Source organism: Lepisosteus platostomus, chromosome 5, assembly GCF_059453375.1.
Source record: "Lepisosteus platostomus isolate fLepPlt1 chromosome 5, fLepPlt1.hap1, whole genome shotgun sequence".
Lineage (NCBI taxonomy): Eukaryota > Metazoa > Chordata > Actinopteri > Semionotiformes > Lepisosteidae > Lepisosteus > Lepisosteus platostomus.
Genome location: NC_142615.1, coordinates 10,475,842 through 10,501,729, shown reverse-complemented (window position 1 = coordinate 10,501,729; position 25,888 = coordinate 10,475,842). Strand labels below are relative to the sequence as shown.

The following is a 25,888-nucleotide window of genomic DNA, read 5'->3' as shown; positions in this document are numbered from 1 at the left end:
AAGATAGAAAACAACTAAGAACCAAAGTGCTTAGGGCGCAGAAAGAGGAGAGTATTGGTAGGGATTCCAAACCAGATGACAGTACACAATCTATAGTCAATATTTCAAGTCAAAGTGAGGGACATAGTTTGGAAGGCAACACAGAGCTCAGAAGTTCATCAGAAGATACAGAAGATGCATGGGCAGCACACGGCAGCACAGACAGTGGTGACATGTTAAAGGGAGAAAAAATCTGTGTAGAATCAGAAAAAAAGCCTGAAGAGCACAGTGAATATTCCCAGGGGGCAAGTTTGTCTGGGACATCACCTCAGGATAAAAGGGGATTAAGAAAGATTATATCTGTGCCTAAAACTTTCCAAGTATGTTTAAAGGCTGAACAATGGAGAAAAATAGCACCTCTAAAAGGTACATCTAAACTAAGACGACCATGGACCCAGATCTTATATAACGAGTTCAGGAAGATAAATCCTTGTTGCCCAATAGCCTTCAAATACCAATACATCAGGAAAGAGAACAGCAGAAAAAAAAAAACTTTCTGATGATAAAAGCAGTCTGTACCTTCAGGTCCTGCAATGTAAAATACATTATGACAACAAGACACAAACCAATGGGCAATGATGACATCACAATTGATGTTGTACGAGCAGGGCAAATACAGCACAGTAAAAGGGAAACAAAATTTCGACAAGCACGTCAGCCTTATCGTCGAAAGATTGCCCGTGCCCTCACAAAAGGAATCAGCAATGTGTACTACAGGAACCTGAGCAGAACACCGCTTGCTGAAATTGCAGCAGGCAATTTATCTAAACCACTAACACAGAATGTCCTGAAAGTCATTTCATCAGAGTTCAGGAACAGTAAACGCATTCACTATGATCCAGTGTTTGAATTACATATGGCACAAAAATATATGAAAGCATGCGACTTCGACATTGTCCATTTCCCAGGATATATACAGATTTTGCAGTTAGACACATTTGCTGCCTATCTTTACACAGAACAGAGTATGCGAATTCTTATTGCCCATCTAAAGATGAAGGAGAAAGTCAGCCTTTACCTGGATGCAACAGGAGGGGTAGTCAGAAAAATTCCATCGGAGAACAAAAGAATTTTGTACTACAGTCTTACGTTACCTGGAGGTGGAAAAAGAAAGCCTCCATTACCAGTGTCTGAAATGTTGACAACTGACCACACCATTGTCAGTATAGAACGTTGGCTACGGAAATTCATGTTTGACATCTCAACATGTACTACCAAGAGAGTGCAGCATGTAGAAACTGACTACAGCTGGGCCCTGATTCACAGTGTTCTTTTTGCCTTCAATGGGGACACCATCCATGCATACTTAAATCGTGCAATGAAAGTCTGCCAAGGCAAACTTAAGTACACAGAACTTCAGATGTTCACTGTTCTGCACCTTTGCTCTGCCCATGTCATAAAGGCTGTCTCTCAAGCAATTAGTAAAAAAACAACAGACAAAGGACTGCGAGACTTTGCAACATTTTCCTTTGCCATCCTGCAAAACAGCACAACTTTGAGTGTCGCCAGAAATGTTTTCAAACACATGTGTATTGTACTCTCAAGCAGGAGGTTCACAAATGAAGTCCAATCTAGTGTCTGCCTCCTTAACGCTTACATTTCTCAAACAACCACACCAGACCAGATGGAAAAGGAAGCAGAAGTCAAAGACACAGATGAGGTACTGTACCCAAAAATGAGAGGCAGCCTGGGCCGCTCTCCTTTCGCTGTGGAGTTCAAAGGTATTTATGAAGACAGCATATCAGCTCAAGGACATGATGACTATGGGACACAACACAATGTGAACCCCTATTTCTGTGAAGACATAATAAGATTTCTGTTGCAAAGATACATGGCACTATTTCCACTGTGGAGTGGAATTTTGTTGGGTGACCTGGCAAGATATGCTTCAGACAGCAAAAAAGACATATCAATGTCAGAGGTAGCACAAACAAGAGCCACTAATTGTCATGTTGAGACCTGGTTTGGCATTGTCAAGCATTCAATACTTCAGCACAGGAGGAAACTGAGGCCAGCAGAGTTTATTACGATAATGAGACAATCCCTCCAAGGCCGGTACAGAGAACATATAATCCAAAATGCTCTCCCCAAAAAGGTTTTGACGGCTCCATTGATCACCACTAAGACACGTCATGAACATGCACAGGAACAATGGGCAAAGAGAGCACCAGGTGTAGGCAAAGAAACAAAAAATAAATTCTACAGCGCACCACAGAAAATTCCAATCCCCAAAAAAATGAGAACACAGGAAAAAAAAGTTAGCAATAGAAATATTGAAACAAATGAAAAATCGCCAGATGACAGCAACGGCCTGCAAGTACAGCAGGGGAAAGCAGGAACCACAGAATATAAAGAATGGCAGCACAAAGAAGAAAGGAAAGTGTCACCCAAGCAAGCTGCCGTGGGCATGGCTGAAGTGATCACACCACACTGTGATGCACGCCCCATCTCAAAACTTATAAAAGAGAAAACAGATTTCAAAAAGAAGGTAGGATTTGTATTTCAAATATTTCTCTGTGTGGACATTCACTTCTTTTTCAGAGCTTATGAATGTCATCTTCTACTACTGTAGGTGTTCTTTGTCGTTTCTCTCTAACTTGTTATACTTGTTGACATACTTGTGTTATACTTGTGGTGTGTAATCTCAATTTTCATTATGTTAGGTCCAGTGATCTCTTGTGTATGCTTTTGGCTTGGTAAATCTTTTTTAGGTACACGCCCTTTGGAACATCAATCCGAGTGAATTAGTGGTTGCAGTTTTGCCATCCATGCACAGTGCAGACACATATATTCTCAGACACTCGGAGTTTGTGTCTCTGAAACCAGATGAGTGGCTCATAGGCGAGGTAAGATGAAAGTGTTTGATTGCATGCATTTGTTAAGGTTTCTGAGCTTTTGTGTAATCAAATGTGTGTGAGTGCGTGAAATCACATCTTCTTCAATTGTGTTTGCTTTTTCCATAAGACCATTGAGTGTTACTTTCAAGTAGCGAAAGAATCCATGGACTTGGGGAAGAAGGTTTTCCTAATGAACCACTACACAACTGGTGTAATCATGAGTGGGAATAGAGAGCGCATGGCTAGACAACGTTTGTCCAAGGTAAGGACATCAAACACAAATGTTGATGGATTACCTTAGTGAGGGGCAAACATGGTTTTTCACTAACTGATGATTGTTTTATCAATAGAGAAACAAGGAGAGCTACAAGCAATCAAAACAGGTCACAACTGTGCCCATGGTGCTGCCTAAAGAAACTACCTTTATAGTCAGAAATCAAAATTCAAAGGTAGCACACCATCCCTGTGAGGCAGCCTGTTGTACTAATCTTGTCATTCTTTTCATTACAGGTCAACTTTGAAAACTATGAAGCCATTATTAGCTTTTTTAACACTGGTGTCCACTGGAAATTGTTGGTAAGTGTGGTGCAGGTTATCCAAAACAGCGTAGGTTTATAATTACACCTGGAACCATTACAGTTCAAGTGATTATCCTTGTTGCATCTAAAAAAATTACAAAGTCACAATGTATGTGTTCCTCTCCTGTTAAAAAAGGTGGACATTGATAGTGAGTGTCCAAGGCAATGGTGACAGTGCACTTTTCCTAAATTATTATTGTGAATACTGCTGTGTAATGAACAGACAACCAAACAAGTCAAAGTGTCATGTAGGAAAAAAAGTACTGTTAGGTCATTTCCTGACTGTCTTTGCCGAGGTTTGCAAAATATTAAATGTTAAATAATATATAAATATAAATATTATATATATAAAATATTCAAATATTAAAAACCTTTGTTTAAACAACATAAAACTCCTGAAACTGCCTGTGTGTCTGGCTCCACATTAAATGCAACTTCATGTCTGATGATGGGCCCTTTGTTTCTTGCAGTATCTGTATGCTCCATCCCAGAAAGTCTTTGTGGTCGACCCTATGGGGAGTGATGAGATGGGAGACTCCACTGCAGCGGCAAAAAGGTTCAGGTAAGAAATCAAGCATTAGTTTCGTGGTGAAATTCTGCAGGGGCACACATACATTTCAGGTTCAAGTTCAGCATGACAAATATTTCCTCATTTATCAATAACCTATTGTTTTGATTCACAGGGACTTTTTTAAGATGCGAAGGAATGTCCTAGGAAAAGAAGACTGGTTGAATATCAACTGGCACCCAAGCGTGATTGGTCACACCAGGCAAGCAGATGCCTCAAGCTGTGGGGTCTTTGTGATGCAGGTCAGCATAACCTTTCCACGCCGAAATTTTGGACTTAAAACTATTGTATGAGAGATTTTTAGGGAAATAATTGCAACAAACTTTTGTCTGTTAGATGGGCGCAGACATCATTAACAATTTCCCGGATATTCCAACATATATCGAAATAAACAGCAGTGCCAAAGAAATGAGAAAGTTGCGGGAAGACCTGTCAATCAGAATTCTTGAGGCTTCAGGTATTGTACCATTTGATCCTCATTGCCTACTTTTCTTGGTGTATATTATTTTCCTGAAGCATGTTCTCTCTCTGTAACAAGTCTGGATGAAAAAGATTCTCAATTTATTTATATGCAGAACTCATTTGGGTATTCTTTTTGTACTATATAACACAGTGATGAAAAGTTAATTAAATCACATTTCACACAGTTAAAATTCAATGACACTTTGGCCTTCGTCGTGGTTGACACAACCATTGTCTGGGAAAAGTGTGGGTCTAAATTGCCCATAGTGAAGCAAAGCAAACTGAAACATGATAGCTGTGTTATCATGTGCCCCCTTAAAATCATAGCAACACACGCTGACGCAAAAAAGGGTAACAGGTGTTGACAGGAGTATTCTGAGACATGACAATGTGCGGTTTAAGAAGCAGTAGAACACCTAATCAGGTAAGTGCATACGAAAAGGTCTCTATCAAACTGTCTTCAATTATGCAACAATGATCTGTAGATAACATTGGAAAAATCAGTCTATTTGGCATGTTTATTATAGCTCCTCTCCAGGACATGTGCCTGATGTGTGGAGAAACACCAGTGCGGCAGACAAACTGGGTAAGTGAACATCATCTCTATCTGTATGTGTAATGTATGCACATAATAACAAAACATGCCAGTGAAATGTGATAGCTGAACTGATATAAGGTTTACTGTCCGTGTAGATTCAGTGTGACAGTTGTGAAAACTGGTTCCATGAATTGTGCATCTCAAAAGAAGAGTATGAAAGCGCAAAGAATGAAGTAACATGGATATGTACATTTTGCCAACCCCAGTTTGGTGAGTATGCTCTGCATGCAAACTATCACTATGAAAGGGTTTTTTAAGCAGGACATGTAGTTTTAGATTCAGCAGAAACATACAGTAGGATGACATATTTCAGTGGACGTTATAATTGTTTGTTATTGTTAAGAAGTTTGGATTGCAGGCTTGTCTTCTGGCATTAATGGTTCTATAAATTAGAGATAACTTTTCAAAAAACACACCAAAGAAGGCACACATAAAAGATTACTGATAATCTGTGCAATTTATTACATGACACAGGCATCTCAAAGATAGAATTACTGTGTCAGATTAATGATTAGACATGGATGCATCAAATCACTTACTAGGTTTCTTTCCAATAGTATAGAAACAAAGACACAACCATGAACACCTAAAAGAGCTTGCCATTTAGCACAGAAACAATATAACGTCTTGCTGTAAAAACACAAAGTAAGAAAAAAGGAGTTTGATTAAGAGAGATCTGGCAAATTGTGCAAATACCTAGATCTTGATTTGTGACCCATTTATTCTCCTTGGATCCTTTGCAGTTCGTAACCCTTCTTACGGTTTTATATTTCAGACACTGTTGATGAGTGAGCATCCACCCCCTACTCCCGAGCATTTCATAAAAGACATGCTGGAAACTCAAGAAGACTGTCAACGTGTTCTCAGCAGAATTCACCTCCAAAAGACACGTAAGTACAAGTTTCAATATCCCCCCAAAAATTTATCTTGGGTAAGAGTAAACTTTCGTACACTTTGCCAAACAATAATGAAAAACACTAGAACACAAAATCACTAGAAACCATTTGTTATCTATTGCCAGAAACCAAACAAAGTCTGTATGAAAACAGTAAAAAAGTTAATCATGACACAACACAGTCCCTTTTAAATATGATCACTACACACTGTTAACATCACTGTAGTAGTGCAAAGAAATGTAAAACGACAGTATGTCACCATGACATGATTTATGTGAAAGATTTCCAGATAAAATTGTATCCATCCTAGTAAGATAGATTAATCAAGAAATTCCACTCCGTTGTGAGAAAGATCAAAGAAAAATGGCTTCTATCAAATAGAAGTGTATCTAGGGTGATTCCTTTTTATTAGGTTTCCAAAACAGTACTCTATCTACCTTCAGACAGGGCACAGTGCTAAAAGGATTCTAACCGGAACAATAAAACACAATTGCATCATCGAAGTCCGAACCCCACTGGCTTTCAATATCGTACCATGTACATCTCCAGGAGTGGAGACTCATGAAAAAGAACAGCCTAGACACCAAAGTGATACTTTTCTTACAGTAAGGTTAAGGTAGTTGTAGGATGCTGTCTAGATCGATGAACAGATTATGTTAACAATAGCAAGCACGTAGCAGAGCATTTAGGCACACAGCCCCTAAATTGTGGAAATATATGTCAGACCTTTTTAAGGATGCCCCATACCTACAAGCATATTTAACAATGCTGTAGTCTTCTACATCGTCTCTGTAGTCTTCTTTATCCCAAGTGATCTAATTCTTTAGGAGGTGCAGAAACATAGATATCAAGTGGGTAAGTAGACAACCACGTTGCAATTATTTTTTCTGTGTCTAACCCTTTTTTTTTCTCCACACCATGCCTGCCACTGTTCTCTCTTCGGTGCCTTTGGTTGATATTGAGCTCCGTCCCCCATGACAAGGGATCCTCCTGGATTTCTGAAGCAAGGAACCCAGCCTACAAAACTCAAGATCCTGTACTGCTCAACCCAGTGGATGGGACACACTCAACATTAACATCTAGTCTCACATAATATATGAAATAGAATTCACCGTGTCAATCTGCATGGTTGTGCATGTGAACTGTTTCTAGTAACTACTTGTCATACACAACCAGGACCTGGAGGGGAGGTCAACCATCAGGCCTTGGACCCCCAGATATTTTTTTTCTCCTTTGGAGTTTTTTGTTTTTCTCTCCTTCGTGCCTGATGGTTACACAGTCACATCATCAAGACTGCATACCACACCTTCATTGTGATTACAGATATAGCTTATTTAAAATGTGAAATTAGGAAAAAACTAAACGAAACATGGGAAATAAAAAGAATGTAAAATCTAAAATTTTCAGATGTTGTGATGAAGCTTTTGACTCATGAATAGCACCCCCCTATCCCAGTGAATTACCTGTAGTGTTATCTTCAGAAACTCATTACAAAATAAAGAAAGGGGCCACAGCCACAGGAAGGTTGTATGAGGTTTGGGGGCCTGTCTGGTGTGTAAAACACTTGGTTTCAGCAGAGTGGGTGCTGTATTTGAAATGCTATTGAGCCATGAAGACGACCCACCTGTCCCAGTGTATTACCTGTAGTGTAATCTTCAGAAAATCATAAAAAATTAAAGAAAGGGGCCACAGCCACAGGAAGGTTGTATGAGGTTTGGGGGCCTGTCTGGTGTGTAAAACACTTGGTTTCAGCAGAGTGGGTGCTGTATTTGAAATGCTATTGAGCCATGAAGACGACCCACCTGTCCCAGTGTATTACCTGTAGTGTAATCTTCAGAAACTCATTACAAAATAAAGAAAGGGGCCACAGCCACAGTAAGGTTGTATGAGGTTCGGGGGCCTGTCTGGTGTGTAAAACACTTGGTTTCAGCAGAGTGGGTGCTGTATTTGAAATGCTATTGAGCCATGAAGACGACCCACCTGTCCCAGTGTATTACCTGTAGTGTAATCTTCAGAAAATCATAAAAAATTAAAGAAAGGGGCCACAGCCACAGTAAGGTTGTATGAGGTTTGGGGGCCTGTCTGGTGTGTAAAACACTTGGTTTCAGCAGAGTGGGTGCTGTATTTGAAATGCTATTGAGCCATGAAGACGACCCACCTGTCCCAGTGTATTACCTGTAGTGTTATCTTCAGAAAATCATAAAAAAATAAAGGTTCCATAACCCAAAACAAAGCTGGGAATAGTCAGATGACCTGCTTAGTGTGCAAAACACTTACCTGCAGCATTGTGGGTGCTGTGGTTTAAATGCTATTGGTTTGTAAACAGAATACCCCTATCCCAGTGCATTGTGCCACATTAAATAAAAGCAAGAGAAAAAGAGATTCAGAACACAAAGCTGTGTCAGTGTTCTCTGTAAAAAATCGGTTTGAACATCATGGGAGCTGTTTTTAATAAGCTGCTGAGTAAAGAATATTTTAATCTTCCTGCTGTCAGTAGTATTTTCAATATAGTTGACCCTTACCTGAATGAAAACAGGGCGTAAAGGAAGGGTTTCAGAAATCAAACAAAGCTTTATTCCCGTGCTTACAGTCTGGGTAATTGGAGACCGCGCTGTTCTGCTTCCTATGGTCATATACCGGTTTTTCGCACGAAGCCGTATTGAACAGTATTTCTCGCTTTGTGAACGTGTGCACACAGCGGTCCCCCGGGTTCCAGTTCGTGCGTAATTACGCATCGATGAAAAACCGGAGGTTTAAAAAAAGATAATTAGCTCACCGATAGTTTGATGTAAAGGCTGTGGAAATATCCACAAGTGGTCTTTAAAATGCTTTTGGTTTGAAGGCGTTCTGTGCTTCCATCGCGAAGATATGGACAAAAGCATATTCGTGCTTGGTCAAAAAAATGTCATAAAAACGACAAAGTAAAGGCTGAGAAAGCATCCACAATGTATTTTATACACAAAACAAGCATTCTCGCAACTCTAAGAGGTTTCGTGAAAGCGCTACAGGCGTGCCAAAATCGTTTTCGAACTTCGAGCTAACTTTACCCCGGTCTCACACCTTAGTGTGGCGGGATCTGCACAATGCATGTCGCAGCGCTCTCTGCTTTTAATTCAATGCGCGTCCTGATGTCGAGTCGTGTGGTGTGCGGAGGCTCTGAAAGCGAGAGCAATGAAAAGGTGCACGGCGCTGTGGAAAGAAACACAGAGAAGTGAAAGCAAAAGGAGGTAGAAGGCTCCTGACAGCCGCTTCCTCTTTCCCCCCTTGCATTTTTCCCGTCTTGTTGTGCTCGCTGACAACGACAGGAAGAGGAAAACGGAGAAACCGTTTTTCATTTGAACAACAAAAATAAATATTATACAAAAAAGAGCACATATGACGTATCAATAACATCGTCAGGGGCACGTGCTATAATCCAACTACGTTCTGAAAATTGTACTGTCTAGACAAATGTACATGCTGATCTACGGGCTCCTTTCTGCACTGAGCTGCTCATTTGAAATCCAGAAGGCAACACAGACGCGCTCCTATACCAAGAGCCAAACCTGGACCGCCTGGGTAAAAAAACAGGAAACCTAAGCACTAATCCATAGTGACAGCTTTTGAAAAGAAGCTCTAATATTCACAAATACGAAGACAAGGTTTAAAATACTCCATAGGTTTAAAATTCAGGAATATGAATGGTCAATTGTTTACAATTGGAGCTTTTATGTTTCGCATGATTTAGTGACTTTTTTTACAAAAAAACAGCACACCTAAATGACAAAGCCTTAGAACTACAGAGAAAAACAAATTGCGTTTAAAGTAAGTTTAAAGGCTCGAGATAACAGTGCAATATAAACGCAAATGTTTGTCGTCTTTGTGGCGCTTACTTTTTGTTGCTTTATCGAATTTCATGCAGTTTATTTCTGACATAAGACATAACAAGCTTGTGTATTTATGAAAAAAAGCAGGGCAACAATTTTCATCGACCTTGAAATTGAAATTGTTAAAAAGTAAGTTAAATGCACATATAGTAAATATATTTTCTCATATAATGGTGTGTTTTTTTTTGTCTAAAAATCATTCATGAATGGTTTAACAGACACTTTGCATGATTAAAAAATATATTTATGAATCTTAACGTTTTATACAATAACGTTTTATTGTGAACATGGGCCCTGTTTATCGATATCACCAGTACAGTTCTGGATTTTATTCTGCCTTCCTACGCACATATGAATTTTCTTTCACTCAACAGCTGAAAGTGGTACTGTAACTTATTAGCGCCAGAGAGAAAAAGAACGTTGTTGGCTTTTAAATGATGAACCATTTGCGTTTATACAAAATGACAATGCGTTGTCGCAGACATTTGGACATACTCATTTTAAACACCTGTTGTTTTCTCTAATATTGGCTCCTGTACTTCGGACCATTTGTGAGAGGAGAAGACACTGAAAAAGTCGTGAGAAAGTGGATTTTACACCTGCGCCAGTGCTGTAGTGGTATCATACAGACACCCATACAAATCCATCACAAGCTGGAAGCTCTGGAAGGCAACATAAAAGATTGCTCTGTCCGTTGGTGGATTAGGTATGCTCGTTTTTTTCAATGTAAAATGTAATGTACAAAGATCAAATTTGATTCAAAATCCACGAGAGGAAGGGAAGATATCACTTAAAAAAAATAAGAACTGAATATTTGGGTCCGGGGCCTCATACTTATCAAATTATTAAAATAATAGTTATTAAAATATCAGATTGTGTTTCTGCAACATTTCGTGCACAGGACGCCGTATCACAACGAGGGCTTTACACGCAGTCTGGGGTATTTTCCCCTTTTATATTTTTGCCACTTTATATCGAACCTGTTACACTCCCAAAAGTGCAGAGTAGCTTGTAAATAAAAATGTACAATTCACCGCTGGTATAAACAGATGTGGACCTTGTTTGCCTTTGTAAGCATTTGTTTAAAAAATAAGTTCACAATACGTTAAAAACACAAAAAACACAAATTTAATAATATAACGATACAAAATCAATACCAAATCATTATGCCAATTAAGTACCTATCCTTTGAAAACAGAGAACACCTTTATATCTACAAAAAAAAACGTGACATTTGTATATACTTTTGAATTACAAAGCAGACAGAGTAGTCCCTGATTTCAAAGATCAGATTTTGGCCAAAACAAGACAATCAGACAGGAGTTGAATTTGGAACAAGAGCCTCTGCTTCTTGGTTTATTGAGCTTTTGATCAACGTCTGAGTGAAAAACATTTGCTATTTCAACTCTTTGATTGAAGTACACAAGAAGCACATTCCTCCAAGCCAGAGTCAAACCAGCAACCTAAGGATGCTTCGCTATTTCCACTACAGTCCTCTGCTCTACCAACTGAGCTATCTGTTTCTGGCACATACTGCCCAATGTTGTGCAATGTTTCAGGTGATTTAAATCACAGTTCGACATCAAGTTTTCAGCTCGTTTCCTTAGTCTTGTTTACCTTGAATTTAAGCCATGAATCAGGTTTCTACAGTATGAGCTTCCGGAGATATTACAAAATGTTTGATGGGGCGTCAATCATTCCAGGCGGATATTGACACCTTTTTTTCTCGAGGGATCATATTAAACATTTCATTAGGATCGAGAGGAGGATCGCCATGAGACACAAAACAAACAGTTTCATTCTGTCTTTATTAGAAAGTAGCATTTGTGCTACATTAATAATATTTTCGTGGAAATATAGAAGTTGTAATTTTTAAAACTTATATTTGAATCAAAATGTGGTTTTGAGTTAAATATTAGCGTGTTCATAGAATTAGTTTGTGTTTGTCATTACTATATATATATATTGCCATGTTACCAGAATTTGTAGCTGAAGTTTAATACTTGTGTTTTTTATGATGATTAGCCATTTTTTTATTACAATATTGTATAAAATGCATAATTTGAACTATATATTTTTCAGGGGTGAAAAATTGTATATTCTCAGAATAAATTTCTAAACCAAATCATTGGCTTGATTTACTAGTTTCTACACCTATGAGACCTATCTTTGATGTATAATAGACCTTTAACTATATAGGTATAATATTCCTCTAAATGTATCCGTATAATAAAACTCCAACCATTTATGTATAATGGACAAACTGTATAATCAGAGATGTGTAATTGACGTATAATGATATACGTATATTAAAATTTCATTCTAGACCAATTACGGACCACATTTATACATCTAAGGTATGCGTTTAATCAACGTACTGCACATCAGGAAAATAAAGTATATGCTCAGTAGAGGGGTTGTCATATTTTGTCTGTTAATCAAACATAAACAACAATTATAGACAACCATTTTTTGCCAAGGTTGTGAATATTATAATGCCTTCAAAGTCACATTTAAACTTTCTGTAAAATTAAAAAAAAAAACAGAAATACAAGCGGGCACTAATTTGTGTTCACGATACTCAAATGTAACAAATCCTGCTCTGGAAATTCTCTTCTCCCCTTGTGAGCCACAATCCCACCAAAAGGTCTCTGTGTGTCTCTGTTTGGGAGATGTCAAGATGCTGAGCCCGTGCTGTGCTTCAGTGGCGGGTGTAGAAGACACGCTGTTGTACACGGAATGCAAATTGAGCTCCTTGGACATGAAAACTGACAGATGGTTAAACCTTCTCTCAATAAACAGGAGATCCTGTGTCCGAAGTCCTGAGGTGTCTTTCTTCCTGTCTTGTCATACAGAATGTATCATTAAGGATGACCACATATGGCTTGATTTTGTTAAATGCAAGTATTTATTTCCTTTCTTGGAACCACTTGTTTTTCGAGAATTTCTAACATTTTGTGAAATATGAAATAGAAATCTTGCTTATCAGTGCAGAAGAAATACTGCCAGTTGGCAAGAGAACGACACCTTTTTTTTCTTTAACCAAAAACCTGCATAGGGAGATAAAAATCCAATTGAAAAAATCCACTTGAGAAGTTTTCGTTGGTGAGGATGGTTGTGGAAGGGCAAAAAAATCCATCTGTTCCGTTACGAACGGCGAAGGTCGCAGGTGATTCACTCCTCTTGACTAGGTGGCGCTAGGAGGTGCAGAGAAGTTTATATCCGGCTGAAGAAACACCTCTTTCTCAGCTCCGCTTCTCTATTGTTTTGAAGCTGCGGCCGCGCTAACGAATGACGTCATTATACTACGCGACCCTGCATGTACTTCACGTGTGGGTGACTGAATAATTTTCTTTAGATAACGAAAGTTGTTGTTTTTCTTTAAAATAACTTCAGGTTCTGAATACGTAACGTCTTGTCGACTGTGTTTATACTTGAACAGAGCACAGCCCTGACAACAGGATCTGTGAAGAATAAAAAATAAGTTGTTCTGTTTAAACTTCGGAAGTCAGCCTTTGTTTCTGACCGACTCTGAAGAAGGATGGCGGAGTGCTTGTTAAATCTGCAAACCCAGCTTGACTCTTTCATGCACGTTTTGCTCAAATCGATCGTGTATGAAGTGTCAGAAGTTTTTGGAAACAGGATGTCTGACTCCGTGAACGAGTTTCAAGACAAACTCCGCAACATCTCCCAGATCCTGGTGAGACGGGCCGTGTTTAAAATCACACAGTGTGTGGAGGACAGTGTCGGGAGTGAAATGGCGCAGCTGAAGAAGGAAAACGAGAGCTTGAAGTGGAGATTGCAGCTGTGGGAGAATGAGTTGGGAGCAGAAGGATATCAGGGACCGACAGATCATGTTGGACACACGCTTCCCTGTGAAGTCCCTGCAGGAATAAAGGAAGAAATGGACACGAAACTAGAGCTGTCAGGTCAGTGTGGTGACTTGTATGTAGTCGGGGTGTGTGCGAGTTTAAAAACAGTGTCTTTAACTTCCTCACTGGTGAGAGTATAGTGGAGAGATGCAGAGTGAAGTGGGAAAGACTTGTGTGTTGTAGCAACGGGATTCTTTACTGGAAACTGAACTGTTTTGTCTGGTTACGGTAATAAACACCTCGTTCAGATTCAGCAATTGTTTCACTGAATCAGTGAGTAAATACAACGTCATTAGGAAAGAAAACGTATAGATATTGTTTTTACGTCGTATTGGCTTTTTATAGATTTACTGATGAATGTGTATAAAACAATGATTTTAATCGGTTTAAGTATTTCAGTCTTCCGGTCCTCCTCTTCTCAATGCAGTCTTAATCTTAATGTACTGTAGTGTCCAGTCGGTCATTGTGTCTGTATTAACCCCTCTCTCTCTCAGTGCAATGTTAGTGTACTTTAGTGTCCAGTCAGTGTGTCTCTATTAACCTCTCAGTGTCAGTGCGGTGTAAAATGTAGTGTGCAGCGTTATGTGTAATGTAGTTGTGATATTATTCCAGTAGACTCGCATTTTATACAGCAGTTTCGGTCCTGACAAAGCCTGTATATCCAAAATTGCATATAATCAGAACACCATCCTTAAATGGAGCGGAGGGGCGGAGCAGTGGCTCTGTGGCTAAGGATCTGCGCCTGTGGCTGGAAGGTCGCAGGTTCAAATCCTGCGGCCGGCAGAGGAATCCTACTCCATTGGGCCCCTGAGTAAGGCCCTTAACCCCAACTGCTCCAGAGGTGCTGTACAATGGCTGACCCTGCGTTCTGACCCCAAGCTGCTCTCTCTATCTGCTTGTTTCATGGAGAACAAGCTAGTGTATGCGAAAAGATAAATTCCTAATGCAAGAAATTGTATAGGACTAATAAAGTAATCTTATCTTATCTTAAACAACTCATCTGTCACTGTACTAGCATGTCCATGTATATAGTTTAAATTACAATAAAAACAGTGATACAATTTAACTTTTCTTGTCTTGCTTTTTTCCTCTTTGTACTTATATTGATGTTCATGCTGCATGATAACTAGTGACTAGTTCCCAAAGAGCAGCTCAGCTGCGTGCTGTTAAGACTTGAATTTTTGGGGATTCCCACATCATTTACATTTTTATTTATAGTATTTGATTTTTTTTTCACAGCTGACTGGCTAAACATGAATTTGTGTAAAAATATGTAACGTAAAATATGAGTCTGCTGTATTTTAAATCCTTTTTCAAGTTATGTGTTCAGAGATGAAGTGTGTTTGAATCTGTGATGTATATCAAGTTCTGAAAATGAGTTTTGAAAAGTTAATTTACTTACTACTGTTGTGTCATACAAATGACAAAGTTCAGGTGTCAGTGAAGCAGAAGTCTCTTTATTTCATATGCATATGGAAGTCTGGCTTCCAACCACCGGACTTAAAAATAAGTAGCTAAAGATGTTCTTTTATACCTTTAAACAAACAAGTTACTATGACGCATTCTAAACAAATGATAAGACTGCAACACATGCCGATTAATTATATCTAAGTTGCAGACTAGACAACAGTTAGTTCTTTTCACGTTCTGGGCGTACAGCCAGCTTACCAAATACATGCCCTTTACCTTACTGACCAAGAACAGGCAGCATCTTTAAATATTTGGGCGCAAAGCTAACTTCAAGACACTAGACTGCATAGTTTGCAAAATACAAAAAAATACAAAAACAAAAAAATGATATTATCATCTCACTTCCCAGGTCTCTCCCTTATCTCTTCACTGCCAAATAATGTCTTTGCTATCTGAAATTTAAATTTTAAGCTAGTACTTTTTGTGTGGATATTACTTCCTTTTGAGCACTACTCGAAGCTCGTGTTAAAACTCAGGGCTCAACAACCCTTTACTTTTCAGCATTTACATGTGGAGGAACAAGTAATAGGTTTATTCCATGCTGAAAAAAAGAAGAAAGAGAACACAACGTTTCGGCCGTGGAGCCTTCTTCAGGTGTGAGAGAGACAGGGCAGTAGGCAAAGGTAAAGTAGCGGGAGAACAAAGGTTAGGAGGGAGGAGGAGTGAGAGGCGGGAGCAGGGGACAGAAAGAGAGGCCAATCAAGAGGTGTGAAGTCAGAATGGGTGCAGAGAGGTGTGAAATTAAACTTCCAATGAATGGAGAAAATTTAAAAGAACAGTAGTCTGTCGTTAAGGGAAGGGAGAATGTGTGATCCTAACTGCAGAATAATTTTAGTTTCGGTGGTCTTTCTGATGTATGAGTTCGGAAAACCGTCTTTGAGAACACAGACGGAGAGATTAGTGTGGTCGTGGCCGTCAGAGGTGAAATGAGAAACAATGGGCTTGGAGAGATCTTTAATCTTCACAGCCCTGACGTGTTCTCTGAAGCGGTCTCCGAGTCTCCTTCCTGTTTCTCCAATGTAGATGGCTGGGCATTTACTGCAAGAGATACAGTAAATAAGGTTGCTGGAGGTACAAGATGCTGTCTGGGTGATCCAGAATTGTCCTGAGGGGCCTTGAATGAGTGTGGTGGTGGCTGTGTACTTGCAGGTGATACAGCAAGCTCTGTTGCAAGGGAAAGTGCCTGGTGTGGATGGTTGTTGAGGGCGGTCAAGGGAGCTGTGAACAAGGAGGTTACGCAGATTAGGTGGTCGGCGATATGAGATGATAGGGCGATCAGAAAAGAGGGCCCCAATGGAGGGATCATCCTGTAGGATGGAAAAGTTCTGGTTAATGGTCCTGGGGATAGGAAGTGTGTTAGGGTGGTAAGGAAGCACCAAAGGAATGCGGTTGTTACGGCGGGAGTTTCTGATCGGGTTGATGGTCCGGGGGGTGTTTTTGGCTCGGGCAAGGGCCCTGTCAATCACACTGCTGGGATATCCTCTGTTGATAAAAAATGAGTACATTTCGAGGGCTTGGTTCTCGAAGTCGATGTCGTCGCTGCATAGTCGTCGTAACTTAAGGAACTGTGAAAAAGGAAGAGAGTTTTTAGTGTGGTTGGGGTGAAATGAGCTGTACAGGAGGTAGCTGTGTGAATCCGTGGGTTTGTAATAAACTGAAGTGGACAGTCGGGGGTAGTTGATAGACAAGTGGATGTCTAGAAACGGAAGAGTGGTGGAAGATATGTTAACCGTATATTTGAGGGACGGGTGGAAGTTGGTGAAATGGTGCAGGAAGAACTCAAGCTGATCGTTGGAGCATGTGGCGGCACCGACGCAGTCATCAATATATCGTTTGTAGAGGTCAGGGACATAGCCAGTGTAGGAGGCGAAGAAGCGTTCTTCTACCCAGCCGACAAAAATGTTGGCATAGCTGGGTCCCATTCTGGTGCCCATGGCAACTCCACTGACCTGTTGGTAAAAAAGATTATTGAAAGAGAATGCGTTCAGTGTGAGGACCAATTCTGCAAGGCGTACCAGGGTGTGGGTGGGTGGATCAAGCACTGTGCGTTTGTCCAGCGTGTGCTTGAGTGCTGTAAGGCCGTCATTATGGGGAATGACGGTGTACAGAGATGTGATGTCCATGGTAAAAATGTGGCATTCGGTACCCTGAAATTGGAAATCATTGAAAAGTTGGAGCGCGTGGTTGGTGTCTTTGATGTATGAGGGAAGATCTTCAACCAGCGGTCTCATGAGGCTGTCGAGAAAGGCTGAGATGTAAGTAGTTGGAAAGTTACATGCTGATACGATTGGGCGTCCAGGGGTGTCCGGTTTGTGGATTTTGGGGAGGAGGTAAAATTGAGATACCTGTGGATGTTCCATGATGAGCCGGTTCGCCTCCTGGGGGAGCTCATTACTGCTGATAAGAAGGGAAATGGTGGATACCACTTCCTTTTGGTAGTCAGTGGTAGGGTCCTGTTGGAGAGGGAGGTAGGCAGAAGTGTCAGTTAGTTGTCAGTTAGTTGTCAGTTAGTTGTCAGTTAGTTGTCAGTTAGTTGTCAGAAGTGTCAGTTAGCATTTACATGTGTCCACTTGGTCAGCTTTTAAGGTCACATGGGCTCAACTGTCATTTCTATGCTGAGGATTCTCACCTAGACGTCCATACCAAACCTGACACTGATGTGGCTTTCTCTATTTTATCGAATTGCATCTCCGACATAAAAAACCTATGTGACTCAGAATTTCCTTCATCTTAACTGTGACAAGACTAAAGTCATGCTTATTGGCACCACCCACAAACTTTGTAAAACCAATGCTCTAGACCTATCCGTAGATAGTTCTGTACTTGAGCTTCAGTCTAAATTGAAAACCCGAGGATGATATTTAACTCAGACCTGACATTGGACCCATATGTGCAGCATATTGTCAAAGCATCTTCCTTTCACATACTATACAGCCACCTTTGAAGGTTCTATATACAGATGCAGCCATTCAAAACGCGTGAGGTACACCATGGTACAACATGGTGGGCGTGTCGGATCAAAACACGGTATGATGCAGTGTAATGTGTCATATGACGTCATATTGGAAAGTATCCGGAATCACCTTGTAAAACCGCCAGGAGGAGCCATTAAAGCTTAACCTCTCATGTACAGCATTTGAGCTTTTAAATTTAAACTGTGTATTACAGCATGTTAATCATCAGTCATTAAAAAGTTGGTATATTTTATTAAAGCAAGATTGTTCAGTTGGGCAAAAGTACACAACACAACCTTTATCATAAATATTTTAATTATGCAGAAATATTTTATGCATCAAAGCCTTTACCGAAGATATCACTAATAGTATTAATGAATGACCTTGGATAAGCTGTAAACTCAAAGTATTACGCTGGTCCACATTATTTGTAACCGTCATTTTAAATGAAAATACTTTTATTTTTTCATCGACAAAAAGTAACTCCACAGCATTTCGTTGATCTAACTAACAAGAACGGGACATTAGCTAGACAATATGATAAAGGAATAAATGACTTTTTTTGTTTATTTCTTTAGCACATTTATTTGAACATTTCCATTGATTGTACAAGCACTGAAAAGCTGCCAAATCCCTAGTTTGTCGGGCATTTTCTTTTACTATAACAGACATAAAAACTCCCTTGCTTTTAACAGAGCGTTTCATAATTTCTAACGACGAAAATGATTTAAACTGCGACACTTTTATAACAAGAGCTCAAAATATCACAAGGATCCTCAAGAGATCAACAAAGACAACAGAAAAAGATATGTGTATCAGATACTGTACATGAGAATCCAAGCTTTTTTTATCTACGCTAAGAAGTAGTCTTTAAAATTTCTTCATCACACAGTGAAGTCAAAATTCCGGGATGTGCGTATATTAGAAAATATAGGACTTCTTCGAATGTGTGTCAGGCAATCAGACTTTGGGACCAGAATTATCAGTTTTATTAAATGTCTTTTTTATACAATCAGACAAATGCAACATAAATTGTTATCTTTGTCTTTTAAGTATCTTAATAAACTATCAGCATAGCTTTCTCCCCGTTTAGATTTATTTTTCTTGGGATTTTTTGGGATCAAACGTGGGAAGATTAGATTGTAATCGTTTTTATTTTTTAAATATATTTTAGGAAAGTGTAATCTATACTAAAAAGCTGTATTTATTTTAATGATTCCCTCTCGCACTCCAAAACATACTGGTAGGTTAATTGGCTTATGGGAAAACTGGCCCTGGTAATGTGTGTTTGTGTCTGTCTGTCCTGTGATGGACTTGCGCTATGTCCAGGGTGTATTCTGCCTTGTGTCCGTTGCTTACTGGGATAGGCTCCAAATCCTCTGTACTGGATAAAGAGATTAGAAAATGGATGGAAGTAAAGGCACTGTGTGGATTGAACTATACACAGTGTTAGAAACCCACTGTGAGATGGCAGCATCTCACTGAGGATAAATTATTTTATAGTGCTGGCTTAAGGAAACAGCCTTTCTACCTCTCTTGCACATCAATAGCCATACCTAGTTAGTTATTTCAACAAATTGCCTCTAAATATAAAAATCTTAATATGCTGGCTCTGTGGATCGGCATCAGCTATGTTTGCCCATTCCTTCAATTCATGTGCATCCAACACACAGTTCAATGCCAGCAACTACACAAAATCTAAAATACAATCCTCATTTCAGTATCTATGTAAACATACAGTCTGTTAACTTCATCATCTTCATCAAAAGTATGCCTAACCCCATCAGGAAGTGTTCTTGTTATCAGTGTATTCCTCAACTTTCCTCAAATTATCTTTTTCCTACCAACATCTCTAGTCTTATATCCTGCAATAACTCAGCCAACACTTAACCCCTCAAAAGCTGCTTGTGTTAATTTCTTTAAATCACAAATATCATATGTAAATACTGGCCATGTAATACTCTGCATGGTGGAATAATAGTTTATTTTAAAGGGAACTAGAGAAACTAGGAACTAGAGAAATCAAGAAAGCCATTTTTTTTCTAGAATTAATAAATGCACATCCTGTTCACTGGGGAAATTAAATCCACACTGAGCACCTTTAATATGTTCAGAATTTGACAGCGAGAATCCTGATCGGGATGCATTACGCCTGTCCTTGCACTGGCTTCCTATCAGGTTTCGAGTCAACTTCAAAATCCTCATCCTCATTCAGTACCTATCTGGCTTATTATCTGTCTACTCCCCACCTTTGTCCATCTGACTCTGGTCTTCTAGCTGTCCTCAAGAACATCTACATTCTGTGGGTGACAGGACCTTCTCTAGCTGCACCCCAGAGCTCTGGATTTGTATCCCCAATGATATCAGTCACGTACCCTGAGTGCATTTAAATCTAACCTCAAAACCTTTTTCAGAAGACTAAGTGTCTATATCTGCTTCATTTTCTAATTGTGGTAGCACTTCTAACTGCTTGTCTTTATTTTATGTATTTACTTTGTAATCTGTGGTCCTTATAACTGTTTTTACATCTACTGTATTGCTTTATTGCTTTGTCACTCTTCTCATTCCCTCTTTGCTAAATGACTTTTCATACTAATCTGATCAATCTAACTGCTTATGTTCTGTGCTTTCTCTATCCTGTTTTACAATTATTCTGAAATTTTTCTTCTTGAAATGACTCATTTCTAAATACCTTTTTTCACTGTTAATATCTTGCAGCAACTCTGCGACAAAATATACACTTAGCTCAACCCGACAGTTCATCCTGCTACCAACATTGAATAAAAAAATCTTTAGATTTCTATATTTGTCTTTATCTAGTGGTTTCATTAGTGACACAGGCTAAACTTTCTTGGAAAAATGTATTTTATGTGTTGCGAAAAACTGACTTGCTTTAACAAAATACATTTACAGATCCTTTCGCCTGGCAATCTACCTGAATGCCCAACTATCTGAGAAGCCCTCCATGAAACCATGTTTGCTATTAATTCATTTGGATCTCACTCACAGAATTGCTGTTTTTTATGCGTGCTAATTTTCTGATTCCTCACTCTGTTTCATGTGTAGAGATGGATAAGACTTTATTGATCCCAAAGGGAAATGGACGTACATTTTCATGAACATGTTTGCATGTTCTTTTGTAACATACACTTTTTTGTGATTTTTTTGTATATCTAAGCAAGTGTTCCTGCATCCCTCTTCTGCACTATGTATAGTCATGGCTTTTTTCTGTTTGCTTATTTAAAAGTAACACCTGCTCCATTTCTAAAACTTTTTGCTCATGTGCATTTGTGTATTTTTTACACCTCTAGCACTTTAACGTCCTGAATTTATATTTGCCTTAATTTGTAGGACGAATTTTAGTTTTAGCCTTAAAAACCTTCAGTTTTCACTATCTTTTGTTTCTTGTCCTTCAACTGTTATTATTGATCACCGAAGTATTGTACTTGACATGACTTCATTCACCCTTTCCTGAACGTCTGTGAGTGGCAGAGATAGTGCTGTCTCTGGTGCGATCTTTTGCAGCTGACATTTCACTGTTTTTAACGAATAAGAAATTAGATTGCTCATAAATCACTTATTCTAAATAAACACAGTGTAATTGCTCTCTGAAAATGTTTTCTTGTTCGTTTTGGAGACCTTGATCGAAACTGATTTTAGATGTCAGAAAGGATTTATTTTCTCTGTGTATTTCTGTGTGCGTATTTCCTACATTGCTTTGTCGAGATTTTAACTTTATATTTAGGCTCAGATTTCAACTATAAGTCTCATACTAATTACTAGCGGTAAATACTGATGTTTTGCTCCCTCTTACCACAAAAATCTATATGTATTGTATCTGGGATGACCTATTTTTTGTACGTGTACCTACTATGATTCGGAAACGGAACGGTTAAAGATGGCAACAAGTCAGGCACCCAGAGGAAGGGGGAGGGGGGTACGTCTTCCTGCCTCCATAACTAAAATGCCAAATAGGAGTGGCTTAAGCGATGTACACAGTCATGTAACTGACAGTTTGAGGTAGCCTATCGTATAGATTTCGCTTTGTTGCTGATAGATTAAGCTTTCGAAACTCAGCCCCAAAGTCATGTGACTGATTTTTCACCCTGTTTCATTGGTTAAATACAATGATCACATGCACCACCATGGTAACTGGGATGTGTAGTTTTTAATTCAGTTTGAATTATAACTGTACGTACTGTCTTCATATTTGGCCAGGGCTTTAAAGAGAGGGCGCGCCAAAAATTTTCGATGCCGTCGTCTCCGCTTTAAAGATACCCCCGTCCTGGAAGAATTTGACCTCAGAACGTTTGACTAGCCTACTGTATGTTCCTAAATTAATATCATTTATGACCTTCTATCTATCTGTCTACCTTCAGATGTGTTATGCTCCTCTTCTTTTTATGCTCAGCTACTAAAATTTCCCTTTAGTGGTAAAATTTCCTATAAATATTCAATACTAAGCGGATTAAAATGTGCACAGTAAAGAGATTAAATGATTAAATCTTTTCACTACCGACTAATGCACCATGAGTGCCCGTCGGTCATTTTGGCCAGCCAATCACGTACTGCAGTACGGGTTTGTACCGTGCATTTTGAATGGCTGCATCTGTATAATAAAGTTTATTATTATTATTATTATTATTATTATAAAGGTCTTGTCTTCTTGTCCTGTGTTTTCAGGCTCAGAGGCCAGTGTTCTCCCTGATGCTGGGGAAAGGGCTCCTCTTGAACAGCAGCACAGTGAGGAGGAGGAGTGGAGCTCCAGTCTGATGCAGGAGACAGAGATCACTGCTGCAGAAGGGAAAGAGACACTCAGTGAGCAGCACACAGAGAGCAGACAGAGTGTGGAGGATCTGGACTCTGTGCCCATGATGAAGACGGAGCCTGAGAGTGGGACACCTGGACTCTTATTATGTGATGCTTTTACAGAGAAGATTAATAATCAGGACACAAACAATATGTCACAAGGTTGTAATGAACTTTACTGTGTCTCTGTACAAGAGCTCAAAGAAGAACTGAGTGAGTTTAATCTTACAGATAAGGACATGGAGCCCCAGTTGATTGACCCCGCAGAGCTGAAGAAGGAGCCCCAGGTGATTCAGACTGCTGAGCTGCACACTGAAGGACACGATGGAGAAAACAAATCTCAGTTTCAGAACAGAGAGCAAAATCATTCCATGAAGGATTTGCAGAATAAGAAACCCCAGCATGATCAGACAATGAGGAAGAATCACTCAAAGCCTTGCTCAGATGGAGTGGACAAACTGCCATTGCAACACAGGGATGAGCAGCGTTTTTGTCAGTCTAGCATTTCAAAAAACCTTCGCACAGGAGAGAAATCTTTCACTTGCCGTCAGTGTGGGAAGAGTTTTAGTGTCTTAAGTATCTTAGTAGTCCACCAGCACATTCACACATTAGAGAGACCATTCAGCTGCAGTCAGTGTGGGAAGAGTTTTAGTCAGTCACACAACTTAAAAAGACACCAGGGTATTCACACAGGAGAGAGACCATTCAGCTGCAATCAGTGTGGGAAGAGTTTTAGAGACACAAGTGCCTTAATAGTCCACCAGCGCATTCACACAGGAGAGAGACCATTCAGCTGCAGTCAGTGTGGGAAGAGTTTTAGTCAGTCAAGAACCTTAATAGTCCACCAGGGCATTCACACAGGAGAGAAATTATTCAGCTGCTGTCAGTGTGGGAAGCGTTTTAGTCAGTCACACTACTTAAAAAGACACCAGCGTATTCACACAGGAGAGAGACCATTCAGTTGCAGTCAGTGTGGGAAGAGTTTTAGAGTCTCAAGTGCCTTATTAGCCCACAATCGCACTCACACTGGAGAGAGACTGTTCAGCTGCAGTCAGTGTGGGAAGAGTTTTAGTAAATCAAGTAACTTAAGAGCCCACCAGCGCACTCACACAGGAGAGAAGCCATTCAGCTGCAGTCAGTGTGGGAAGAGTTTTAGTCAATCACATGACTTAAAAAGGCACCAGCTTGTTCACACAGGAGAGAGACCGTTCAGCTGCAGTCAGTGTGGGAAATGTTTTAGTCTTTCAAGTAACTTAAGAGCCCATCAGCGCATTCACACAGGAGAGAGGCAATAGAAAACACTAGGGAGGAGATCACACACCTATCTACATCAGTGGAACTGCAGTGGAGAGGGTCAGCAGTTTCAAGATCCTGGGAGTTAACATCTCAGAGGACTTAACCTGGACCCACCACACTAAAACCATGGTCAAAACAGCACGGCAGCGCCTATTCTTTCTCCGTAGGCTAAAGAGGTTTGGCATGCCATCACATATCCAGGCCAACATCTACAGGTGCACTATTGAGAGCATCCTGACTGGTTGCATCACTGCCTGGTATGGGAACTGCTCCGCCCGGGATCGCAAAGTACTGCAGAGGGTGGTGAAGTCAGCACAGCTCATCACCGGCTGTGAGCTACAAAACATCCAGGATATCTACTCAGCTAGATGTCTGAAGAAGGCCAGGTCCGTTCTCAAGGACCACAGTCATCGCAGTCACAAACTATTTTCCCTCCTACCTTCCGGTTAACGGTACCAAAGTATTCGGTCCAAGTCCAACAGACTACGGAACAGCTTCTACCTCCAGGCAATAAGACTGCTAAATAGCCAACCTCCAGCTCCTTTAGCAAATCACCTGTAATGGCTACATGGACACACAGTTTTCACTGTATTCAGCATAACCGCACTACTTGTATATATTGCATACACCATGGACACATAGCAGCTCTACTCATATTGAGTTTTATTCAATTTCTATTACATCTATTATTATGTAACCTTATTTTCATAATCTCAATTTTGTGATTTTTGTGTTTTTGTGATTTCTGTGATTCTTGTGATTTTTGTGAGCTTGCAGAAAAGACATTTCATTGCCAGCAACTACTGCTGCATGCTCTGTTGTTGTGCATTTGATAAATAAACTTTGAAAATAAATTGTTGCAGTCAGCGTGGGAAGAGTTTTAGTGACTGAATCACCTTAAATCACCACCAGCGCATAAGATAAGATCACTTTATTGGCCACTTTCTCACATTAGGATTTTGTCTCCTCACAACACTCTCACTATGAGGTCCACAGATAGGAAGAGAGGCTAGGGGTCAGCATCTCTGGTGTAGTTGTGGTTAAGGGCCTTGCTCAGGGGCCCACCAGCATAGGATTTCTCTGCCAGCTGTGGGATTTGAACCAGCAACTTTCCACCCACAGGTATAGATCCTTAGCTACAGAGCCACTGCACCTAATCACACCAGAGAGAGACCTTCCAGCTGCAGTCAGTGTGGAAAGGGTTTTATCCAGTCAGGTGACTTAAAAATACACCGCTTTAGTCACCACTTTAGTTTTTGATTTAATCATAGTCTTAGTCAAGTAACTGAAATGTCTATTAGTTGAAGTAGGTAACTGTGTCAGCATGTGACATCTGTTAAAGGTTCCTCAGCTGACACTTTGCGTTTTCTTTCTTCTCTTTTCAGCACGGAACAAACCTGTACTTGTTCCTAAAACGTCTATTAGTTACTTTGTAGTCACCCACTTTTGATTTAGTCTAGTCAACTAAATGTTGACTATAATTACTCTTACTTATGGTTGATTAGAACAGAATTAGTTCTAGTCATGCAGTTTACTTTATGTGTATAATAACATGTATAAAGATTTACATGTTAGGATGAGCGATTACATGAGCGATTACATTAGGATGAGCGATCCCTCCTCAGCAAAGGGCTCAGTTTTGT

General features: G+C 39.8%; 2 protein-coding genes across 2 annotated transcripts; both read left to right on the top strand.

Moving 5' to 3' along the window:
- The first annotated feature begins 541 nt into the window (after positions 1–541).
- On the top strand, positions 542–5,478 carry LOC148663337 (uncharacterized). Its single transcript, XM_088631376.1, has 9 exons — positions 542–2,527; positions 2,751–2,885; positions 3,004–3,138; positions 3,387–3,452; positions 3,925–4,016; positions 4,138–4,264; positions 4,359–4,479; positions 5,012–5,070; positions 5,178–5,478. The coding sequence occupies exons 1-9, from the start codon at positions 587–589 to the stop codon at positions 5,337–5,339; spliced, it is 2,838 nt and encodes a 945-aa protein (XP_088487502.1). The 5' UTR covers positions 542–586; the 3' UTR covers positions 5,340–5,478.
- A 7,650-nt stretch (positions 5,479–13,128) lies between these two features.
- LOC148663336 (uncharacterized) lies at positions 13,129–25,104 on the top strand. Its single transcript, XM_088631375.1, has 2 exons — positions 13,129–13,773; positions 22,824–25,104. The coding sequence occupies exons 1-2, from the start codon at positions 13,386–13,388 to the stop codon at positions 24,242–24,244; spliced, it is 1,809 nt and encodes a 602-aa protein (XP_088487501.1). The 5' UTR covers positions 13,129–13,385; the 3' UTR covers positions 24,245–25,104.
- Positions 25,105–25,888: the final 784 nt, after the last annotated feature.